Raw genomic sequence first — 15,408 nt, 5'->3', positions numbered from 1 at the left:
AAATTTATATTAAAACTTCTATAATAAAACAGATGCCATACAGAAACAGTTGAAAGACAGATGACTAAGTCAAAGAAAATATTTGCAGCATATCCAACAGATAAAGATTTGGTTACCCAACTAAGTCAGGAAGAGACAAATTACTCAAAATACAATGGTCAGAGGATATGAAGGCCCTGATTGTTTCCTTTCCCCCAGCCTATTGCCCACCCTCCTAAACTGTCTCTAGAATATACAATTGCCCTCCCGGCTTTTATACCATCCAATATCTCAGTTTCTGCTGTAGAGTGCAGACATTCGATATATAGTAAGTGGGGACATATGATGCTTCTCTTTCATAGTCTGGCTTGCCTTGCTTACTATTAAATTAGGGAAAAAAATTTAAAAGATACAGAAATGAAATTATCTAATGGTGATAATGTATATGATAAGATCTTTGATTGCATGAATCTACAGTCTATTTTTTGTTGTTGTTGTTGCTGTTGTTGAGATTTCTGATATGGGGTACATGTGCTCACCAGAGAGACAGAGAAAGATAGAGAGAGAAAGTAAGAAATCATCCCGATGGGATAACCACACTGTAATCCTTTCACTTCCATTTTTCTCTCAGGATTTTGGGCACGCAGGCACATGTGCTTGGCATGAGTTTTAAGCTTCCGGGTCTGGGACTTGAACTAAGATTGGTCATGTGGAAGTCCAGTGCCTTAAGCTCTATGCCACTTGCTGGCCCGACACTCTATTCTTGCTCAGTGAAATAATTTCATATGCTGTATACTGATTAAATGTAAATTAAAAATATACATAAAAAAGATATGAAGGCAATTCATAAATAAGCAAAATAAGTTCATTCTCATTTGTGACTAGAAAAACATAAATTAAATAAAAAAATAGTAAAAAAATTTTCATTCAAATTTTTGGTAAAACTTTAACACGATGGTAACAGACAGTGGTACGACATTATGGGAAGGCATACTGGTGGAATACATTGAGGTCATAAAGATGAAGATTGCTTTTTAGTTGTAGTATAATTAAGATGGCAGAATAAGAAGTCTCAGTTTCCACCCTCCACCTTCAAAAAGTTCAACTACTAGCTGTCCACAGAGCAGACCATCTTTTTGGGAATAGGTGTGAAACACCTGTGTGATTCACAGAAAACCGAATTAGGAGGGTGAGAAGAATAGTTCCACTTTGTGCCATCCTTTCACCTACCCTAAGCCAGCACAGTGCCAGATGGAGAAACTCCCCTAAGCCCCCGGCTTTATAGGGGAAAGAGAGAGCCATAGGCCCCTGGTTTTATAAGGGAAAAAGAGAGCCATAGGCAGTCATACAACTTCCCTAGAACTCAAGACGTCTCCTAGGGAGGATCTCACTTCGTGGAGATCCACGTAGGGAATGGCATGGCTAGACCACCTGGGTTAGACAGAAAGAAAAAGAAAGAGTTCACAGTGACCAGGATGGTCTTGGTGGTACCTCTGTGTTCCTGCCATCCATGGTGCCCAGCTAACTGTATAGCCACCCACATGACTGCAAAGTTGCGCTGGTCACTTTCAGAAACATGATGGGGAGTTCAAACTCATGAGTTGCTACATGGCTAGGCTACATGCCAAGCCTCAGACCCATCCCAACAAACCCACCAAGGCAAGGGTTTTATATTTTGATATCTACTCTAGCTATACTTACAATGTACCTAAGGAAGCTATTATTATTTTAAAGAGGATTTTGCTTTAGGGCACATGTGCTCACTGGAGAGAGAGGGAGACAGACAGTGAGAAGGAAAGTGAGAAATCATCCTTGAAGGGAGATGGCCATGCTGCAATCTCTTCTCTTTCATTCTCCTCTTGGGATCTAGGGCATGCATACACACACGTCAAACATGAGTTTTAAGTCCTGGGTCTGGGACTCGAACCATGGTCGGCCACATAGGAGTCTAGCTATGTAACTGTAACTGCTATGCCATCTACTGGCTTTGGAGCTATATTATTGATAATTAATAAATTAATAATTTTTCTAGCAAATAGCTGGAAAAACTAATATAGAGATTGCTACAAATGAGGCAAACTGTGATACATCATTAGTATAGAGTTAAAAGCAATCAAAATGAGTGATCTAGATGTAGAATTTAACAAGGATAAATCTCTAAGATTACTGAGTTTAAAAAGTAAGTTAAAGAATTAACATACACTTTATATAAATTACACATACACTTACACATACTGTTTCTAAAGGTACATAAATGATTTTTAATGTAATGAAAAATGTTGCACAGCGGTGACATTAGCTTTATGTAAGTAATTAAACTTAATTCCACAGGTAATTAAAATGAATTTTAACAACACCACTTAACGATTAGACCTTGGTGCATAGGTGATAAATCAAAATAAAGAATCAGAAATGGAGAAGTCACGGATGGTAAAGACTAAATTCATTTATATGTAGAAATAAAGCTAAGTGATCAGGAAACTATGTTTTAAAACACATTTTTGTATGTTAAGGAATGACAATATAAAAATGTAGTAATAGAAATTAGTAGGTAGAAAGGCAAAGAACATATGTATGATGTTGATATGACATTGATTTGGGATGAGATCACACTTTGTTGGTGAATTTCTTAGTGGACTAAGTTTCTATAAATGTCTTTGTTGAGACTAGAAATTCTCAACCAAGATATAATTACATCTTTTATTGTAAGCTTCCTTAGGCCTTTCTCAAATGACTGATATGGCTTTAGGCACAAAGCTGGTCCCAAACAAATACTGGTAATAGTGTTATGGGCCATGATAGCTCTTTCTTTGGGAAATGGCATCGTCCCATTATCAAATGTGTTATTATGTAAAACAGCCTGGGAACAAAAAAATCAGCTCAAAATGGATCAAAAATATAAACATAAAACTTCAAGTTAGAAAACTATTGGTGGAAAACACAGGGAAAACTCTTGGAGACACTGTAGTAGGTAAATACTTCTTAAATGAGACCCAAAGTACAGGCAATAATATTAAAAATAGACAAATGGGATTATATCAGGTTAAAAAGCTTCTGCACAGCAAAAGAAACAATAATTAAAGTGAAGAGACAACCCTTGGAATAGGAGAATATACTTACAAACTATGCCTCAGATAAGAGACTGATAACCAGAATATACAGAGAACGCAAGCAGCATACCTACCAAAAAAAAAAAAAAATCAATCCAATTAAAAGAAGGGCCAATGAGCTAAACAGATAATCCTCCAAGGAATTCATATGAACAGCCAAAAAGCATATGAGAAAATGTGCACTGTCCCTTATCATAAGGGATGCAAATTAAAATCACAATGAGATACCACTTAAACTCTGTCAGAATGGCTAATATTAAAAAAATAAATAATGATAACTGGTGGTCATGGTGCTGCAGTGAAAAAGGAACTTTCCTACAGTGTTGGTGGGAATGTAAATTAGTATAGCCACTGTAGAGAACAATATGGAGTTTCCTTAAAAACCTATAAGTAGAACTATTATACAGTCCAGCAACTCCATTCCTGGGTATCTACCCAAAGGATAGGAATATGCTCAGTCAGAAAACATGTGCACATCCATGTTTATTGTGGCATTATGCACAACTGCTAAGACATGGATCAAACCAAATGTTCAAGAATAGATGAATGGATTGAAAAAGTGTGGCACATATACCCTATGGAATACTACTCAGCCATAAAAACAATGAGACCCTGGGATTTGATAGAAAGTGGATGAATATAGAAGATTTAATGCTAAATGAAACGAGCCAGACTAGAAAAGAGAGACATTGTATGTCCCACTTAATATATACCGAATGTCTGTACCCTACGACAGAAACTGAAACATGGGGAGATATAAAAGCATTGACAGTAACTGTGGATACTAGAGACAGGGTGGGAGGAAGGTGGTCAATGCAGGGGTCGGAGGGAGGAAATCAAGGGGGAAAAAAGTAAAATGTTTAATGTACACAAAAATGGAAAATTATCTGTTGATGCTAATGCCTATAGTCATATCTTTTTTTTTTTGAGAGGTTTTTCGTTATAGGGCGCGTGCGCTCGCCAGACAGAGACATAGAGACAGAAAGCGAGAAATCACCCCCCAGGGGGGATGGTCATGCCGCAATCCCTTCTCCTCCATTCTCCTCTCGGGATCTTGGGCACGCACGCACACGCGCCTGGTGTGAGTTTTAAGCCACCGGGTCCGGGATGCAAACTGTGGTCGACTACATGGGAGTCCAGTGACAGAGCCATTAAGCTAACTGCTGGTTCCCCCTATAGTCATATCTTGACTGGGTAATATACAATGTATTCTGGATGGGAAAGTTCATTCTGTATGCTGTAAAGGCGTACAGTAATTAAATGTAAGAAAAACAAGAAAAAATGTTTTTAAGCACTTTTATGGGGGCTGGCAGGTGGTGTGGTGTTCAGGGTGCTGGACTCCCACATGGTCGACTGCAGTTTGAATCCCAGACCTGGAGACTTGTTCTCACTCTCCCTCTCTCCTTCTGTCTCTCTGTGGTCAGATTGAATAATAATAATAAATAAAATCAAATAAATGGTTCTAAAACGATTTTTAAAAAAACACTTTTATGTGCCAGGCAAACAAGCAATACAAAAACAACCCAAAAGCTCAGCATGGGAATGGCCTGAATTCAGCTGTCCGTAGGTTATGCTACTAATTATCCAAGGAAATATTCCCTTTGAACATAATGATTTTGATTTTACTCACTTTCTGCCTATGCCCACATGACACATTGGATAGAAAGACATTTTGGCGTTTGTAAGGCTGTACAAGAGATAAAGACTCAGAATACATGGCCTGGAGATATTCTTCTGATAAAATTACTCGGCTTCTTTAAGAAACAATATTTCTATTTGTCAAGTGCATAGATGCTACTTCAAGTCTTAATTACTTTATAAGGCAAGCATAGGAATAGTCCATAAAATTCTTTGAACTTAAAATATTATATGAACTGTAGATTTAATTTTTTTTTCTTAACTGCCACAGACACACATAAGTATATGAAAGGCAACTTCCCAATTGGGTGCCGCCATGCCACAACCCTTTTTCCCCCATTTCCCCATCCCATTAGGATTTTGGGTATGCATGTATGTTTTTCAACCAACCCGAGCTAGGATTCAAACCACAATTGGCTATATGGGATCCAGCTTCTCAGGTACAGGCTTAACCTCTGTGCTATAGAGTTGGCCCAGTTTTTTTTTTTTTTTTGGTCTTAATTCTGATGGTTTACTCTTACCTGATGGACAAAGCAGGGAGTTGAATGTTACTTCCTTCTCCAGTCCTTCAGGCTTTAGGTGGAAGAAAAAAAAGTTAGAGATGAGGACAGACTGACTTTCAGGTCGTGTGTACTGACAGGAGCACCACAGATTACTGGCTAATGGAGAGAAGAATTCGAACTATATTACAGTAGGCAATATGGGGACAGATTGATCAGTAAGAAAGTAAGGGGAAAACTAAGAAAAGAATCAAAGAAGAGATAGAGAGGATTGATAGGCAGCTAGACACATGAAGCAGAATAGTCTAAGCCATCCGTATATTATTCCTACTGTTACAGTATCCATAAATATTGGGTCATTGGAAGAGTCATGATACATTTTTGCATGGAAAAACAGAAAAAATATGTCATAACTTTTCTGATGACCCAATGTTATCCATAAATATTATGTATACTTATGAACCGCATTTTATTGAACCTTTCTTATCTAAAAGTTGGGGTTCTCAACTATGAATAGATTCATCATTGTGTTTCGTGACTCTGTGTGACCTATCCAATGGAGAGCTTGCTTACTTCCACCAACAGAGGCTTGATGATCGTGTCTTTCTTTCCATATTCAGGAACCGTGGCCACCTCAGTCCCACACAGCTCCTGAGACTCCAGGGCCTCTGCGCTCACAGTAAAATTCACATTTCCTGAAAAAAAAGGGCCAATAGAGATGAGCGCCATCTTTCCACACCCCTCTAAATTTAAGATTTATAAATGTTCTATGCTCTGTAAACCTTTGTTTTATGAAAACACAGAAGCAGAAATGGGAGCAACAAAAGGCTATGTCATAACTTTTCTGATGACCCAATGTTATCCATAAATATTATGTATACTTATGAACCGCATTTTATTGAACCTTTCTTATCTAAAAGTTGGGGTTCTCAACTATGAATAGATTCATCATTGTGTTTCGTGACTCTGTGTGACCTATCCAATGGAGAGCTTGCTTACTTCCACCAACAGAGGCTTGATGATCGTGTCTTTCTTTCCATATTCAGGAACCGTGGCCACCTCAGTCCCACACAGCTCCTGAGACTCCAGGGCCTCTGCGCTCACAGTAAAATTCACATTTCCTGAAAAAAAAGGGCCAATAGAGATGAGCGCCATCTTTCCACACCCCTCTAAATTTAAGATTTATAAATGTTCTATGCTCTGTAAACCTTTGTTTTATGAAAACACAGAAGCAGAAATGGGAGCAACAAAAGGCTACTGATACTGAGACTCCAAGGGGAAATGAAGGCGAAGTGGAAATACGCTAGAATGAAACTTAACAAAAAGCCAGCATTCGGAGGTCTTTCTCTGAGGGAAGTAGGAAGGGATGTAAGGTTCCCACTGATACATATAGCTCTTGGGTAGAGAATGGCCTCACCTAATGACTTGGGGGTTACTGCCCAGGACACCGTTTGCCGTCCACTTCCACAGACGCAGTAAGATTCTTGTTCCTTCTCCACTGGAACAGCTAAGAACATGGGAGAGGCTTCCAGCGTCACACTGACCTGAAACCACACGTGAGACAAAGCGGTTAGAGGTGGAGACCAGAGGGAAACTGATTTTGAAATAAAACCTATTGAGGGATTGGTTAGATCCCAGGTTGCCTAATTTCAAAGATGACATAAATGAAGAAGAAAGGTCGCCTGGCATGCTCTACATTGGCCTAGAACTTTGGCCACTTCTTTGACTGCATAGCAGAGTACACAGAATTTTTGGATTTTTTAGGAGTAAGAAATAAAAAGCTTATAAAAGTAAGGTTTAATAAAACGAATGAGCTATGAAAAGTTAAATATATAGGAATGTAGAAATTGACACCTTGGAGAATCTAAGCCATGAGAATGAAAAGTACTGGTTTTTGTTGTCCATGTCAAAAATTCTCATACTACATGAACTACCTAACATTTTTTTTTTTTTCGAGAGAGACTTTGCTATATGGGATGTATATTTGCTGGAGAAATGGAGACAGAGAGACAGAAAGCGAGAAATCACCCTGATGGGGGATAGCCGCACTGCAATCCCTTCTCCTCCCTTCTCCTCTTGGGATTTTGGGCATGCACTCACACATGCCCAGCGTACGTTTCAAGCCGCTGGGTCTGGGACTCGAACTGCAGTTGGCCATGTGGGAATCCACTGATGTAACCATTATGCCATCTGCTGGTCCCAACGAACTACCTAACTTTTAAGGATTATGATAAGATAAGGGCCAGAGACTTGTTTTAAGTTGCAATTTAATATATGAAGATATCAGTAATTATACCTTAACTAACACATGAATCTCTCTCTGATAGTATTTTTCTTTTAATGAGTCAATCTTGTACACAGGAGTTCATCAACATTCCTAGGAATGCAATTCTTAATTTACCTAACCATAGCCCTTTGTTCAATTTGGGAAAGAGAGATCCTTACCCGGATGCATTTGGGAAGATAGTTTAACACAGTGGCCTTGAGTGTGAAGGCCTCCCCGCGGATCACAGAGTAGGGCATGGTGAGCTCCACAAAGAAGGGCTGGAAGGCTCGGAGAGAGGCAGGAGGAGAGAGCCCAAGTCCAGTGTCTTCAGACAGGCAGAAGGCCGCTGCCTTCCACTCGGTGATGGTGTCAGGGACTGTTACTCCTACCTCAGCCACACCTGTGGAGCTAGGGATGACGGCAACATGAAGAAAAATCAGTAAGCAGTTAAATTAATTCTTTCTAGAAAGAGAGCCCCCTACAATTCATTCTACTGTCATGAGTTGAATGTGCTCAATAAAAATACAAATAACGGAGAATATAATCAAGGCTTAAGATGGGAAAATACAAGCTCTTTTCTTCTAATTCAATTCCAGTCTACGTAAGAATCTCCTAGAGACAAATAGTTATGGTATAATCTTTTACAGACAGTAGAATTATAAATTTAATATGTAATTTGAGATTGCTTTTTAAGTTCTTGTCTCTAAACTACTGTTTCACAATGTTTAATTCTACTATTAGTACTAAGTATATTTGGCTTGATTCTCTGTCACTAACCCAAGATTATGGACCAATCAAAAGCCTCTTACAGTTGTTTGTTTCTACTTAGTCTTTACTCCCATTTTCTGGACCTCTTAGAATGAAATTCGTGCAAAATTTTTACCTCTGCTGCAATTAGATCCGTAAGAGTTCACAACAGAAGTCATGTTAAACCTCTCCTACAAATAGTAATGTGCTTAAAGGAAGTACTTGGATATTGAAAAATTAGCTAATGGGTCCCTACTTTTTCCCTGTAAGAGGTTTGTCTACACACTTTATAGTTGTTGCCTGAGAACTGGGATTTTAATTAGCTTTTATCTAAGGCAGAAGAGAAAGGTAAACAATACACTTCAAGAGCCTGTCAAGGGGTGTGGACCTTCCTGTGCCTTCTTCCCCTGGCTCACTCCGGGGATACAACCAGGTCCAGTGTCTCCCTGGAAAAAACATATCTACATCTTGAGCATCCCAACTTATAGATTGGTTGATTGTAAAAGTCACAATGTATTTTTTCTATTTTTAAGAGATTTTTGCTGTAGGGCATGTGTGCTTGCCTGAGAGACAGAGAAAAAGAAACAGAAAATGAGAGACCACACCCTGTGGGGTTGGCCATACTGCAATCCCTTCTCTTCCACTCTCCTCTCGGGATCTTCAGCATGTATGCACATGTGACCAGCGGGGGCTTTAAGCTGTCTGGGACTTGAACTGCGATTGACCATGTGGAGGAGTCCAACACTTTAACCAGCGTGCCACCTGGTGGCCCCTATGTTGTAGTATGCAAAATGCATTGCGACTTTTCTGATAACCCAACAGCAGTGACGATTTGCTCCTAAATCATCCAGCTCTGAGAGTAGGAGGGGCTCTGCATTCATAAGTCTCCCTTGACCACAGAGAACTAAGAAGAGGTTTTTCTGTTTTTTTTTTTTTTTAAGAGGTTTTGTTATAGGGCGCGTGCACTCGCCAGAAAGACAGAGACAAGAGAGACAGAAAGCAAGAAATCACCCTCCAGGGTGGATGGCTCTGCCACAATTCCTTCTCCTCCATTCTCCTCTCGGGATCTTGAGTACACACACACGCCCAGTGTGAGTTTAAGCCACTGGGTCTGGGACTTGAACCGTGGTCGACTACATGGGAGTCCAGCGACATAGCCATTACACCAAGAGGAGGTTTTAAACAGGCATGTGATCATTGCCTGTGACTATTCCCGGGCAAAAAATTGCCAGCTTGTAGTTTCTCCCTGGAAGGAGTTTGTGTACATACTTTTCCGGTGGCCAACTAAGGAGTAGGATTAGCTAGCCTGCAGCTGGAAGCAGAGGGGCAGATAAAAAATGGATCTTCTGGAAATGAAAAGGGGATATAGGGAATTCCTGCTCCTCTCCACCTGCCACACTGGCTTGCTCTAGTGATAAAGCCAAGCTAAGTTCTCTCTGGGAGTATTTTGTCCATGTATCAAGAGCCCTGACTTTGACTGTCCCCACCCAAGGGACTAGCTTGTAAGTCACGTAGCTCTGGGAACTGATTAGGCTTGTATTGTTATTATTATTATTTTAATTTGCCAGAGGGTGCGTGAACTCACCAGAGAGAGATGGGTCAGAAGGGATGGGTGAGGAAGTACCCTCTCTCACGGGGCATGGTCATGCCTGGATCACTTCTCCTCCACTTCTACCCTATTTTAGAATTTGGGACACGCATACTCATGTGCCTGGCATGTGTTCCAAGCTGCCCAGCCCAGAACTTGACCGTTGTGGTAAGCCACTGGGATCAAGCTGCCTCAACTTCCAGGCCACGGGCTGGCCCAAAGGTTGTATATTTTGGAGAGATTTTCACTGTAGGGCGCGTGCGCTCGCCAGACAGAGAGAGACATAGAGACAGAAAGCGAGAAATCACCCCCCAGGGGGGATGGCCACCTGCAATCCCTTCTCCTCCATTCTCCTCTCGGGATCTTGGGCATGCACTCACATGCACCCGGCCTGAGTTTAAGCCGCCGGGTCTGGGCCTCGAACCGCTGTCGATTATGTGGGAGTCCAGCGACATAGCCATTAAGCTAAATGCTGGTCCCTATTTTTAAATTTTCTATAGGGCACATGAGCTTGAGAGAGAGATAGAAAGTGAGCTTCTTGACTTTTATCTGAACAATAATTGCTTTGATTACGACCCTAGAAACACAGCTAATGAACCAAGAATAGGAAAATAGGATGGCATCACACTGAAAAGTTCTTCACAACGAAGGAAACAGTGAACAAGATGAAGAGGCCTACATATTCGGGCCTCAGAACGATATATCTGATAGGGTTAATAACCAAACTATATAAGGAACTCACAACTTAATAGCAAAAAGCAAATAATCTGCAAAGAATGGGCAAAGAATTGGATAGACATTTTTCCAAAGATGGTGTAAGAATGGCCAACAGACACATTCACTGCATCAGGGAAATGCAAATTAAAATCACAATGAAATATCACTTTACACTTGTTAGAATGACTATTTTAAAAAAAAGATGACAAGAGATAAGTGTTAGTTAAGGGAAGAAGAAAGAAACCCTTGTGTAGTGTTGACTGGAATGTAAATGGGTACAGCTAGGATAGAAAACACAGGAACATTTCTTGAAAAATTAAAACGGAACTACCATGTGACCCAGAACTCATTCTTCTGCCTATACACACAAAGGAAATTAAATCAGCACATTGTAGCAATACGTGCACGCCTACGTTCATCGCGGCATCATTCATGGTGGTCAAGGTCTGGGGTATGGAAAACCTGTGTCCGTTGATGGATGAATGGATAAAGAAATGTGATGTGTGTGGGTGTGAATGTGTGTAAGTATGTGTGTGAGCCTGCGTGGATGTGTCTATGCATGCATCTGTGTGTTTGGGTAAAAGAATATTATTCAGCCTCAAAAGGAAGGAGATCCCGTCATGTGTGACAACATGGATGAAGCTGGAGGACATTATGCCAAGTGAAATAGGCAGACAAAAAAAATGCTACATGGTCCCCATTTATGAGGAAATCTAAAAAAGACTGTGTACATAGAAACAAAAAATAGAACTGATATTTACCAGGAGTGGAGGGCAGGGGGAGGATGGGAGATACAGGGCATGGGTTACAAGATTGCTGTTACGTACTTATTTCGGATAAGGACGTAATGTTCTAATAAGTCTAAAGTACAACATGAAGACCACAGTTAATACATTTTATAGTACACTGAAAATGTACTAAGACAATAGATTTCGTGTATTCTTACCACACACACACGCACACACACACACACATGAGGTGCAACAATCAAGGTTATATATGTTAATTTTTTTGGTTATAGTAATCACTTTATCATATATATGTATATCAAAATATCACGTATGGGGCTGGCAGGTGGTGTGGTAGTTAAGGTGCTGGACTCCCACATGGGCCACTGTGGTTCAAGTCCAGGACCTGGTGACTTGCTTTTTCACTCTCTCTCTGACTCTCTCTGGTCAAATTGAAGAAGAAGAATAAATAAAAATAAAATAAAATAATTAAAAAAGTGTGCTTATTAAAAAATAACATCATGTACATCTTAACTATATGCAATAAGAATAAAAAAAATGAGTAAGAATTGCAAATTAGGAGAGCTCTCCATTGAAAGTTACTTACTCTGCTGTTACCACGTCCCAGATCCACGTCTCAGGGAAGTACTTCCTTACAATCTCTGTGGGAGGCTCTGAAGCGTGACGAAAACCCGATCGTTCCTGGCCTCTTTTCAATGGAGCTGAGTCTATGGGGGTGAGAAAGAAGTGAGGGACAATAAATAAGAAGATGAAGTTGATGAGGAATTGTAGTAAGTGATCCTTATGAAATGAATAGGTAGGAAGATGGGATAGGGAGGAACCAGGAGAGGACACCTGGGTAGTTGGGGAAAACTTTGTTAAGCTGAATTTTAAAGCGTTAGAATAAACAGGGGTGGGGGGAGAAGAGAATCACAAGCAGGATTATAGAGACCTTGGCAGATTACAGATCCCTGGACTCCGGGGAGTCTTGTGTGGCTACTGCCCCCGGTGCTAAGTGGAGGTTGCTATGACAGGGGTGGGAAGAAGGGCGGAAGTCCACGTTTCCATTGGTGTGTTCCTCTGGGAACAAAGAAAAATTGTGACGCTGTGGTGGTGGTTTTGAGAAACAATTGACAGGAGTCAAAAATGAAAGGATGTTTTCCATACTGTGTCAGAGGTCAGAGTGAGGTTGTTTGTCCCATTCACCTCTGGTAGTGTGCTGGTAAATATCTAACAACCAGTTCTCTGGCAAAACAACTGTACATATACGAACTTGTGCACAAGAAGTTTATATATATCCTACTGATAAAGGATCATAGAATATAATCTATAAATGATAAACATATACAATAATCTTTATAGTAAATTCCACACAGTCAATTGATTCTCACAGAATGCTTGATTTTGGATACTCTTGATTTCTTTTTTTGAAAAGGATTATTTAATTTAATTTATTATTATTTCGAAATTTGACCAGAGAGAGACAGAAAGAAGACAAGTGAGAAAGTAAGCCACCAGGTCCAGGACTTGAACAGCAGTTTGCAACGTGAGAGTCCAGTGCCTTAACCACCAAGCCACCTGCCAGCCCCAGATATCCTTGATTTCTGATACTCTTTCATCTGTACTCAATTTTTTCAATCCTGATTTGGTAATATGAGTCTATAAATAAATGTTGGATTCCTATCAAAGATGGAGCTCACATTACTGATAAATGTGTGGTTTCAAAATGAATATTGGGGGGGACCAGCAGTTAGCGTAATGGCTATGTTGCTGGACTCCCACGTAGTCGACCGCGGTTCATGTCCCGGACTCGGTGGCTTAAAACTCACGCCGGGCGCATATGCGTGTGTGCCCAAGACCCCGAGAGGAGAATGGAGGAGAAGGGATTGCAGCGTGACCATTCCCCCTGGGGGGTGATTTCTCGCTTTCTGTCTCTATGTCTCTCTCTGTCTGTCTGGTGAGCACACGTGCCCTATAGCCAAAACCCCCCCAGAAAAAAAAAAAAAAAAAAGAATATTGGCAATGTTTTGAGGAATTTAAAGAACTTTTTTATTTCACTGATGAGAATGTAGTCCTGTTTTGTGAATATTTCTATTTCTGTTTACACTGATCCTATGCCTGGAAACTTTCTGTTCCTTTTTTTTTTCCCCTTTCTTCCCTCCCTCCCCCCTTCCTTCCTTCCTTCCTTCCTTCCTTCCTTCCTTCCTTCCTTCCTTCCTTCCTTCCTTTCTCTCTCTTTCTTTCTTTCTTTCTTTCTTTCTTTCTTTCTTCATTTTCTTAAGACTTTCTGCTGTAGGGCACATGCACTTGCTGGAGAGAAACAGAATGAGGGAAAGTGAGAAATCACCTTCAAAGGGAGATGGCCATGTGACAATGCCCTTTCCTCCATCCTCCCCTTGTGATTTTGGGAGCACATGCACACACTCCTGGTGTGATTTTCAAGCCACCAGAGACTTGAGTTTCAAGTCTTTCTGGGACGTGAGCCCTGGAGTTGGCAATATGGGACCCAGTGCCTTTACCACCACACCACCCGTTGACCCCTCTCTTCCTTTTTAACCCACATATCTCCATTTAGCAGAAGCAGATTCTTCATAAATGACTTTCAGATTCCACAACCTCTCTTACAGTTCTTTTCACAATCTGCCTTGTATTCTCTCTCTCGCATACATGGGTGACTTGACATCATCCGAAGATTCGGGGTTGTGCAGCTATGCTATCTTGAGCAAACCTCCGAATATATCTAATCTATAACTAAACCACGTCTTTTTTGGTTAGTTTTTCACATTTTATTTTCCTTAAAATAATCAATTATGTTGTTCAATATATCAGACAATAAACTTTTATTAACATTTTTTACCTGTATAGTCTGATGTTCTTTCAGCTATCTGCATTTCATACATTTGAGGCTCTGAACATATTTGGGGTTTACGGATCTTGGAGTTTGTGAATACCTTTAAACCCATGTCCTGTAAGGAAATGATCACCTGATCAGTACATATATATTGTAAATATTTAAGCGCATACTTTTTAATTGAATTTAGAAAACTAATTCACTTAATAGCAAACAGGTAATGCCCACGTCTGTAGGATGGATACTACTATACTTATAGTGGTAATTTCATTTCTTATCTCAATGGTAATTACTTTATATGGATGATACCTGCAAATATCAGAAAGCAATACATTTCAACAACAACAAAAGAACTTGATTAATAGTCCAAAACATTCTAGTCAGGTTAGATTGCTTTTAGCTACTCTGCTACTATTTAGTGACCTTGGGAAGTCACTTGGCCTATGTCCCACTTCCCTCCACCATGACATAAAGGCATTAAAAGAAATAATTTCTTTTCAGATAGCATAGTTTACCATGAGAACTGCTGACTATTTGCAATGCAAGGCACTTACCTCTAGGAAGCCGTACATATCTTTTTCGTTCGTATTGGATACTGGGGAGTAGGTGATTCCATTAATGTAGACGTTGTGGTGATGGACACAGTCTCCGCTCTCTTCGTCCTGCTGAGTCAGACTCTCAGGGAAGCCCGTCAGGTCTTTCACTGGCAGCAAGTTATACACCTGGGCAAATGCAAAGGACGAGAGGGCAAACTCCTCTGTGATTTCCTTTTATCTGAGTGTGAAGAATAACCATCGTCAGTCTTTGAGTGCCCTCGCTTTGATGATTTATCGACAGAGTACTAATCATTTTCTCTAAACGGTGTTTGCATTTTGAAGATGCTTAACAATTTTAGGGAACAAACCTCAATTATTATCTCCTGAGTACTCGAGGTCATAATCCTATGTTACGCAGGTTGGAGGCAAACACTAGACCGAATTCCGCAATGCAATAATGCCGTGTGAACTGAGAAACTGATTTCCGGTATGTTTGAGGCCGTGTTAAAGGTTTGTGATGAGAGAGTTTCTTTCTTTCTTTCTTTCTTCTTTCTTTCTTTCTTTCTTCATTTTCTTAAGACTTTCTGCTGTAGGGCACATGCACTTGCTGGAGAGAAACAGAATGAGGGAAAGTGAGAAATCACCTTCAAAGGGAGATGGCCATGTGACAATGCCCTTTCCTCCATCCTTCCCTTGTGATTTTGGGAGCACATGCACACACTCCTGGTGTGATTTTCAAGCCACCAGA

At 40.3% G+C, this 15,408-nt stretch overlaps 1 protein-coding gene across 1 annotated transcript in view; it reads right to left on the bottom strand.

The window, feature by feature from the left end:
• The window catches only part of LOC102474221 (alpha-2-macroglobulin), a 57,327-nt gene that overhangs the window by 16,883 nt on the left and 25,036 nt on the right, over positions 1–15,408 (bottom strand). The window contains exons 18-22 of the mRNA XM_014582696.2: positions 11,881–12,001; positions 7,673–7,901; positions 6,645–6,771; positions 6,227–6,348; positions 5,249–5,300 (exon numbers count right to left, since the gene is read on the bottom strand). Coding sequence (XP_014438182.1) covers positions 5,249–5,300; positions 6,227–6,348; positions 6,645–6,771; positions 7,673–7,901; positions 11,881–12,001 — 651 coding nt within the window. The remainder of the gene's footprint in view (positions 1–5,248; positions 5,301–6,226; positions 6,349–6,644; positions 6,772–7,672; positions 7,902–11,880; positions 12,002–15,408) is intronic.

The sequence above is a fragment of the Tupaia chinensis genome, unplaced genomic scaffold, assembly GCF_000334495.1.
Source record: "Tupaia chinensis unplaced genomic scaffold, TupChi_1.0 Scaffold143747_1, whole genome shotgun sequence".
Taxonomy (NCBI): Eukaryota; Metazoa; Chordata; class Mammalia; order Scandentia; family Tupaiidae; genus Tupaia; species Tupaia belangeri.
The sequence above is the reverse complement of the archived record's forward strand: the minus strand, read 5'-3'. Positions and strand labels throughout refer to the sequence as shown.